Source organism: Otolemur garnettii, unplaced genomic scaffold (genome assembly GCF_000181295.1).
Source record: "Otolemur garnettii isolate 467f Iridium unplaced genomic scaffold, OtoGar3 scaffold00260, whole genome shotgun sequence".
NCBI classification, from domain to species: domain Eukaryota; kingdom Metazoa; phylum Chordata; class Mammalia; order Primates; family Galagidae; genus Otolemur; species Otolemur garnettii.
In genome coordinates, this window is record NW_003852655.1 from 1,263,211 (window position 1) to 1,272,353 (window position 9,143).

General features: G+C 60.6%; 1 protein-coding gene across 5 annotated transcripts; it reads left to right on the forward strand.

Annotated features, from left to right (window-relative positions):
* The first annotated feature begins 2,393 nt into the window (after positions 1–2,393).
* On the forward strand, positions 2,394–6,813 carry HRAS (HRas proto-oncogene, GTPase). Of its 5 annotated transcripts, none has more exons than XM_012813365.2 (6): positions 2,394–3,579; positions 4,718–4,875; positions 5,098–5,276; positions 5,430–5,589; positions 5,683–5,765; positions 6,308–6,813. In XM_012813365.2, exons 2-6 carry the CDS (start codon positions 4,765–4,767, stop codon positions 6,369–6,371), a joined length of 597 nt encoding a protein of 198 aa, XP_012668819.1. In that variant the 5' UTR covers positions 2,394–3,579; positions 4,718–4,764; the 3' UTR covers positions 6,372–6,813. The 5 variants fall into 5 exon arrangements, with proteins under 5 accessions (XP_012668819.1, XP_012668820.1, XP_023364380.1 ...); XM_023508612.1 differs by lacking the exon at positions 2,394–3,579 and adding an exon at positions 3,812–4,626; XM_012813366.2 differs by lacking the exon at positions 5,683–5,765 and having other exon boundaries at positions 3,452–3,579.
* The last annotated feature ends 2,330 nt before the right edge of the window (positions 6,814–9,143 follow it).

Here is a 9,143-nt window from a genome sequence, read left to right on the forward strand (position 1 = left end):
CAGATATGTGGCCAATGCTGGGGTCTGAGTCCCCCACTGCAAATGTTTGGTACTCAGCTAAAGCCCACTTTCCTCTGTCTTTGAAAGGGTCCCCTGGACCTGGCCTCTCCTATACCCCTGTCCCTCTAGAACCCTCCCCAAGGCCCCTGGAGGTTGTCCAGTGTGGGCCACCTGCAACAGGCTCACCTGGTTTTGGTCCTTAAAGCCACAGATGTTTTTACCTGGCCTGGCCCCTAGAATCTAATGATTTCTGGGTGTACCGTGTTTCCCCGAAAATAAGACACTGTCTTATATTTATTTTTTCTCAAGAAGACACACTAGGGCTTATTTTCAGGGGATGTTTTCCTCCGTGCTGAAATGCATGGCGTGGCTATACACATATACTGCATAGCCATGCCCATGACTAGGTCTTATTATCAGAGTAGGGCTTATATTTAGCAAATACATAGAAATCCTGCTAGGGCTTATTTTTTGGGCAGGTCAGTCTTATTTTTGGGGAAACACAGTAGAGTCACAAGTCTTCCCAGGATGTCTAGTACCTTCCTCTCTGGTCCCTTTCCTCTGTCCTCAGGCTGGGCCTCAGCCACCCCTTTCCTCCCACACCTTCTCCCTTCCCAGATTTCCTTTCTTTTTTTTTTGAGACAGAGTTTCACTCTGTCATTCTGAGTAGAGTGCCATGGTGTCATAGCTTAAACAACCTCAAACTCCTGGGCTCAAGCAATCTTCTTGCTTCAGCCTCCCAAGGAGATGGGACTACAGGAACCCACCCCCCAAACTGGCTAGTTTTTCTATTCTTAGTACAAACAGAGTCTTGCTCTTGCTTAGGCTGGTCTTGAACTCCTAAGCTCAAGGGATCCACCTACTTCGGCCTCCCCAGAGTACAGGAATGTAGGCATGAGCCACTGCACCTGGTACCAGATTTCTTGATCACACTGAGCTTCTTCATATCCCTATGAGGTTGAGCATGTGAACAGGGAGCTGCCTGCTGAGCATAGCAGCAGGCATGTGTTTGCCAAAAGCATCCTTGAATATAGCAGATGCACCTGTAGCCAGTTCGCATGTCCATCAGGGTGCTTATCATCTATTAACCATCTGTGGATGTTCAAGATTCAGCCTTTCCACCTTGTCTACAGTGTTGCCCTGGGCTTGGGAGTGTCAGCTCAGTTTGATGGAGGTGGTGGGAGGGAGTATTGGACCATGGACAAGCCACTTTGGCTCCATGTGCCTCAGTGGCTTGGTCTGGAAAGTGACCACACACAGAAGATCAGGGAAGGTAAGGCCCAGCGAGGAGTTGGTGGACTTTCCATCACCCCTGCTGCCCCAAGCCTCACAAGAGGAGGTCCCCACTGTGTTCCTCAGACTACCCCAGGCCTGACAGCCTCAGGAAGGGTATGAGCTGGTTGCGGTGACAGGTAGCCCCCAGATGCCCAGCCCACCACCCTCTATACTCTATGCCTGAGAGCAGCTGGCCCAAGGTCCTGCTCAGTGCTAGGCCCACAATATGTCTGGTCTGGGCCCAAAGGCCTTGGCGTCCAAGGCCCAGGATTTGGAAGCTGCGAGCTCCAAAGTCCCTATTAGACCCCCAGTCAGACACTGCCCCTGGCGTCCGTGGCATGGCCTGAGCCCACTGGCAAGCTTCATCGCCTCCGCCTGAGAATCCCCCAGAACAGTCTGGTCCCTTTACCTCTCCCGGCAAGGACAGGGCTTAGGGCCTCTCATGACCCCTGACTGGGAGCCCCTTCAGGGCACAGCCCACCGGTTCAGTCACTTCATCCCGGCGCCGACCCCTTGGCTCAGGTTCCCCCCGGCACGAGAGAAAAGAGCGAGGCTTGCGGCCCCTGACCCGAAGGTGCACTCGGCCTTCACCTGAGCGTTCGGCCCGGATGCCCGGGCCTGGGGTCAGGGCCCGGTGGCTGCGCTGCCCGCCGGGCTCTCTCTCCGACTCCGGGCTGTTCTTCCGGCCGCGGGGTTGCGGGCCCGGGTGCCATGGCAACGTGGGCGGGGAACTTATTTGAATACATAAATATTCATAAGCCCTGGGACTCTCAGCTGGATGGGACTGAACCACGCCCCTTAGGAACCTCCTTGAAGCTCGGCGGGACCAGGGGCGCCCTCATGCGGGGTGGGGGGTGCACAGCCGGCCAGGTGACGCCCCCTTGCGACTTGATCGCTTTTACCCGTGATCCGGGCGCTGCCCGCGGGGCTCGCGAAGGCGGCCTGTGCTAGAACCTGGTGCACAGCTTTCCCAGGTGGGAGGCTCGGAGGTGTGGCCGGCGCCAGAGCGCATCCGAGGAGCGCAGCCTTAGACCGACTTGGAGGCCAGTTGGGCCCGCGGGGACGCATGGCTGGCTTTGCCCGTCTCTTGGCCGCCCGGAGCCGGCTCTTGTCCCGGCCGCCCTGTGGGCGCAGAGCAAATGGGACGCTGCGACCGCACCGGGACGAGCCTAGCGGGTGGAGTGCTCAGCGGCGGAAGGGCACTGGAGGACCGAGCCTGACCGCGACAGGATGAGGATGTATTAAATGAGGATGTATTTATGCTCTGCTTGGAATTTTAGACTGATGTCTAAGACGTGTCGTTCTGAGTCGGAGAGAAGACAAGACTACATGTTTGTGCTTGGGTTGGGGTAGATCTAGCCTCAGCCTTCCACGGCAACTTCTAGGTCGGACTCGTGGGCACGGATTTGTTCATGGGGCAGCGTCGACCTTTTGCGGGGTCTACACCTCGGCTCCTCTGGGAGGCCGAGGGGGTGTCTGCGGTGCTGGCCCGAGCTGTGGGAGAGTGTGCGGGGGAAAGTGGGCTGAAACCTGGCCCGGGAGGGGAGAAGCCCGGAGCGAGGGGTGCCCGGCCCCAGACCCCGCTAAAACTGCGGGGCGGCCGGATGGTGCGGTGGAGTGGCACGTGGGCAGTCCTGGGCCGGGATGCTCTGCTTCTGCTGCACCTGTAGGGCACGAGGGCTAGACAGCTGGCCCCGGCAGCTATCCGGGGGTGCGCAGCTCCAGAAGTCGGCCGGTAGACCCTCAGCCTTTCTTCGGTCCTCAGCCCTAGGGCGTCCGCAGTGAGTTGCGCAGCGCAGCCCCGCCCAGGAAGGCCTTGGTGGCGTGGGCGCGGCTGTGACTGCGCGGGGCTCAGAGGCCGGCCAGGCGAGTCTGCCATGCTCTGAGAAGAGTGCGGAGAAGCCGCACCTGTCCGCTGTTCTCATCCAGCACCCCCGGACTAGGTTCCAAATCCTGGCCTAGCCCAACCCCACTAGACTTCACCATTCCCGGAAGCCCCGCCCGGCCTCGGCTCACGACTGACGGGCCGCTTAACCAACCAGAGAGGAACGGGGCGGGGCGGTCCTGGGGTGGGGCTTGGTCGAGCGCGGCCAATGGGATGTCACGCTGGGCTGACGGACGGGCGCGGGGCGGGGTATGTGAGGGCCCTGTCTAGTCCCAGCTGCCCGCGTCCTGCTCCCGCAGCCGGAGCCGCACCCGCCGCGTTCGGATCCCATGCGTGGGGCCAGCCGAGAGCCTCAGCCCCCACCCCTGCCCCCGCCCTGGCCCCGGTCCCGGCCACTGGGGCAGTCGCGCCGGTGAGCGGTGAGTGCGGGCAGGGGTCGGTCGGACAGCAGCCTCCCAGCGGACCAAGGCCCGGGGTAGGGAGTGCGGAGGGCGGGGGCTGGTGGGGGCGGCGGTGGGTGAGCAGGGCGAGTTGTGCCTCTAGCTGGCCGCCACTCGGAGGCCGCGGGCGGGCGGGGGCGCAGGTGAGCCTCTCCGGGCGGGGCGCTGCAACGTCGGGGGCTGCGCCGCGGCGGGCGGGGCGGGGCCCGGGGCGTCCTAGCTGTCTCGCCCGCCCACCCCTTTAGGCTCCGTGTCCCCGGCTCCGTACGCGGGGTCCAGCAATAGGTCCCCCAGCCCAGGCCCCTGTACAGAGTCCTGGGCGCCCTCGGAAGAGCGTAGGCCGGCGGCCATCACGGCCAGGAGCGGCTGGGGCGGAGGGGGTCGCGGCCAGAATGCACCGGGCATCCCGTGATGGGCATCGCAAGTCGGGGCTCCGCTGTGGGCCGCCTCCTCTCTGAGCCTCCCCACTCCTGCACCTCCTCCATGTATTTTCTGTCCATCAGCGTCTGCTTCCCAGCCGCCCCTACCCCTTTATTTTCCATGGATCTTTTCAAGTTGAAGAGTATTCTGGGTCTCCCTTGTTGTAAGGACCTCAGGAGTGTATACTGAGCCAAGGAGGGTAGGGGATCTGTCTCACTGCGCTCTGCCCCCTCCCCTGGATGCAGCAGGCATTCAGTAGGCACCCAGTGAATACTTGTTGGTTCACCAACACTCCTGATGGGGCCCAGAGCTGGTTGCTGGTTGGCACAGGCCTGGCCTGCCTGGGCGCGCTGTGGCATGCCACTTCTGCTAGACCTGTTCTGAGGGGTGACTGGTAACCTCAGCCCTGGGGCGCCTCCACTTTAGGCTTTCTGCCTACCCAGCAACTTCTAATTTGGGCGCGTGGTTGGGAGGAGCGCTCAGCTGTCAGCCCTGCCTTTGGGGGTTGGCTCCTGATTTTTCTCCCACAGTCAGTAAGTGCAGTTGGGGGTGAGTTGGGGGCGAGTTGGGGGCACCCTCCCCTTCCGTAGTTTGAAGGTGTCGCAGGTAAGCATCTGGGCTGCCCTCCTGGGGCTCATGGAGCTGGGTGCCGTTCCCTGTAGGTCTGGCCCTGGCTGAGCACTGTTCTCTCTGGCAGGTGGGGCAGGAGACCCTGCGGTGCTGGCTGTAACCCCCTGAGGAGCCATGACAGAATACAAGCTTGTGGTGGTGGGTGCCGGGGGTGTGGGGAAAAGTGCCCTGACCATCCAGCTGATCCAGAACCACTTTGTGGATGAGTACGACCCCACCATAGAGGTGAGCCCAATGACTCTCCCAGGTTTCGTATAGCTGCTTTGGGCAGGACCCAGGCCAGGGCCCAGGTGGCCAGGGATCCACACAGCCAGACTTTTCGTGGTGACTGCCTCCTCCAGAGGGAATACCCTCGAATCCTTGTAGCCTAGGAGAAGGTGCAGAGAGGTATAAGGGAGGGCCGGTACTGTGAACTCTCTGTTAAGGAAAGTCTGTGTTCTCTTGTAGGACTCATATCGGAAACAGGTGGTTATTGATGGAGAAACATGTCTGCTGGATATCCTGGACACGGCGGGCCAGGAGGAGTACAGCGCCATGCGGGACCAGTATATGCGCACTGGAGAGGGTTTTCTCTGTGTGTTCGCCATTAACAATACCAAGTCATTTGAGGACATTCATCAGTACAGGTGAGCCACCTGTGTGGCCGGCCCAATAGCCATGGCACAGGTGGGGCAGGGAGGCTACTGTGCCTGCACGAGGGCCCCTTGCCCTCTCTCTGCATGTCTTGGATGCAACCATGTGTGCAGCCTGCCAGCCAGCTCACACCTTCCCCCTCTCAGGGAGCAGATCAAGCGGGTTAAGGATTCAGACGATGTGCCCATGGTATTGGTGGGGAATAAGTGTGACCTGGCTGCCCGCACCGTGGAGTCTCGGCAGGCCCAGGACCTTGCCCGAAGCTACAGCCTCCCCTACATTGAGACTTCGGCCAAGACCCGGCAGGTGAGCCGGTTCCCCGCCCCTTGGCTAGCCAGGGATTCACCCCGCCCCGCCCCAGGCAGGGAGCAGTGCTCATTGCCCTCTCCCTTGACACAGGGCAGCCGCTCTGGCTCTGGCTCCAGCTCCGGGACCCTCTGGGACCCCCCCGGGACCCATGTGACCCAGCGGCCCCTCGCGCTGTAAGTCTCCCCAGACGGCAGGGGAGGGCCGGGGTCTGGGCTCACGCCCTGCAGTCCTGGGCTGACACAGCACCAGGGGAGGTGGAGGTCCCTGGAGAGAGCTGCCCTGAGCCAGGCCGGAGCGGTGACCCTGGGGCCCGACCCCTCTTGTCCCCAGAGCATTCTATGGGCATCTGTTGATCCTGAGCCTTTAATGGGGCTACTGGGAGCAAACAAGACTTGGACCATAGATCAGACAAGTGTTGGGTACAGGGTGTTCAATCCCTGAGCCAGAGCTGGAGTCCAGCAGGGTCCTGAGCCACCCTGACTCCTGAGGGGCTGCTGCAGAGTTGTGCCTGCCCAGTGCCGGTGGCCCTGGGTGTGTCAAGATGAGCAGTGGTCAGCTTTGTGTTTGTGCACTTGGGGTTGGTGGAGTCTGAGAGCCTCAGGGGCTTCTGCCCAAGCCGTCAGCAGGGATCCCCTCACTCAGACTGGGACCTCAGGTCTCCTTCCCTGCCAGGCTCCCAGGCTGCGTTGCCATGACCTGGTCTCTCCTCTCCCAGGGCGTGGAAGATGCCTTCTACACGCTGGTGCGTGAGATTCGGCAGCACAAGCTGCGGAAGCTGAATCCGCCTGACGACAGTGGCCCGGGCTGCATGAGCTGCAAGTGTGTGCTGTCCTGACAGCAGGAGAGGCGGGCGCCTGGAAGCCGGGTGGCCACTGCGCCCACTCTCACGACCCCAGAGCCTTCTGGCTCTGTTGGTCCCCTGGCCTGCAATCAGCAGACATCCTTTGTGCCCCGCCCCAGCCCTGGCTGAGGACATGGAGGTGCCGGATGCAGGGAGGAAGCGCAGATGGAAGGAAGGAAAAGGGAAGGAAGGAAGGATGTGTCGCCAGAGCTTGGCCAACCAGGGATGGTGGACAGAGGTGACCCAGACCCTCCCAGGGACGCTTTGCAGAGACTGCCATAAACAGCCCAAATGCCGCCGGAACCCCAGTCCTCTGCGCCCCCAGCCCTCTGCAGGCCCCTGTGGGCCTAGGTGGAATTGCAGTAAATTATTGGATGGTAGACCCTGGTGTCTGCAAGGCGGGAAGAGCATTCATGTGGCCAGCTGTATGGCAGGCATACCGGGAGCTTGGCTCTGTCCTGCCCTCGGCTGGCTTTGGCCTTTTCCAAGAGAGAAGAGGTCAGGGCCTGGGCTCAGCAACTCCCTCCGCTCCTGCCTCAGGTGCCCAGTGCTTTTTGCAAACAGCTGTGGGTGCCAAAGCAATGGACAGGGACAATGGCAGATTTATTTATTTTTAACCAAGTGGGGAGTTTTAGGTGCAGAGGGAGACCTTCTTAGACTCTTTGTAGTGGTGATGCTTTTCCTGGCTTTTTCCCCCAAGGCATGCTAAGCTGAGGTGGGAAGACCTTGGGACCTGGCCTCTGATGCACACAGCTGTCCTGTTTTCTCCTGTCTCCGGTGGGAGCACTTTTCCAACCTGAAAGGCAGGGCCCTGTTAATGGCTAGGAGAAGGCCACTTGGCAAGGGAGCCTGTCCACTCCAGCTGCCTCCTGTGGGTGGAGTTAGGGGGGTGCTTCTCATGCCTCTGCCCTACCCTCACCATGGGGACCAGTTGGTGTTGAAGGCTTGGCAGTTCCTAGACACTGCCTTGGCAGATGGGGCAGTCCCTGCTACCCACACACATCCCCCACAGGACTGACTCTGCTTTGAGCCGATTGCCAGGAATTCCTAGGTCCCTAGGGGCCTGGGGTCCCTTTGTGGTTATCCTGGCTGCTGGGGGACCTTTGTCAACCCTGGTGCCTCTCCCATTCCAGGGCTTGACTTTAGGCTGGGCTGGGAGCCTCTAGCTTGGGGACTTGTTTTCCTGGGAGTGGGTTTCTGCCCCAGGGGTTGGCCAGCTGGACAAGGCAGGGGACACTGCTCCCTGTGCGGAGCAGGGGAGAACCCTATGCTCACCTACTTCTCCAGCGTTCTGCAGGTGACCATCTTTGTGGTCCAGAGAGATGTGCCCAGGCTGAGGGACCATTGGGGGCTGCAGGGCAGATTGCTGCAGGCTTGTCCTGGCTCTTATTGGGATGTGTTGGTCACTGACCCCCAAGGGCAGACAGACAACAGGCCCCACCATGATGGGGGTGACCCTGGTTCTGCCTTTGGGGATTCTGTGGGCTGGGCAGGGCCTTGTGATGGGCCCCAAATTGGGTGGGAGAGTCTTGACCTGTGGTCCTGAGGGTGACCAGCGCAGATGCGGAAGGGGCAGGTGACCAGCTATCCTGCTCCAGGTTATAAAGAGGAAATCAGGGGCCCCTCAACATCCAGATGTACCAGGTTTAGGCATTAATGCCCATTGAAGGGATCTCCAAATCACCTGTGGTCTGTCAGGTACTGGGGACTGACTGGCCACAGCCTGAATTCCTAAGGCCCCCAGTAAGAGGCCTGCTGCTCAGGGCTCTGCAGAATCCCTCATGTCACTGGGCCTTGGCCTGGGGACAGCGCAGCCAGGCAAGGGTTGGGGAGGTGCAGCGGGCTGAGTTGGGGGCTGCCCATGACTGCCGGGCTAGGAAGGGCCAGGCCATCCCTTTGGGGGCTTTGGGTGCTGCCGCACACTGGCCCCAGGCCCAGGACCCCCCAGGATAGTCCTCTGCTAAGGGTGGCTGGAGAGTCAGCTTAGTTAATTTCTTCCCAGCCTGTCTGGCCCTTGTAGGGCTGGGGTCCTTGTGGTCCCTGCGTGGCCCTCTCTGCAGGCAGCTGATTCCAGAGTGAGGGATGTGTCTCCCTGGGGCTGAGGAGCCATCTGGCCTCTTAGGCTGCTCTGGGCCGGGAGGGGTCATCCTGCCTCATACCGTCACTGCAGAGCTGTTCCTCCTGGGCTTCAGCCCTGACTCAGAACTCGGATGGGAGTGACTGTCATGTTCCCCTGGACCTCTTGGCACCTAACGTGGAGTCTGTCTCCACCATGGTGTCACCTTCTGCTCCATGCCAGGACTGGCCTGGTCACACTCCCTTGATCTCTAGGCTGGCTTTGGTCAGGGGTCCTGCCTGTGCTCGCTCCTTGATTTTGTTTGTCTGGAACACTTGATTCTCCCTATTCCCTGGCTCAGGGCTGCTCTCCTGATACTCCTGAAGGGTGCTAGGAGTGAGGGCCTCTGCTTTTGGGGGAAGGCACAGCATCAGCTCTCACAGACAGGTCCCATCTGCCCCAGGCCTTCAAGGGAGGATGATGAGTGAGGGTATGGGAAGGGTCTTGCCCATATGCCCAATTGCCTTGGGGCCCCACTGCTTCTGAGAGCAGAGGAGAGGAGGAAGGCCCAGGGAGAAGAGCTGGGGGTGCTGGTACTCCTCACCATTCATAGGCCCAATGACATATGAATAGTCATCATATTCATGGTGACTC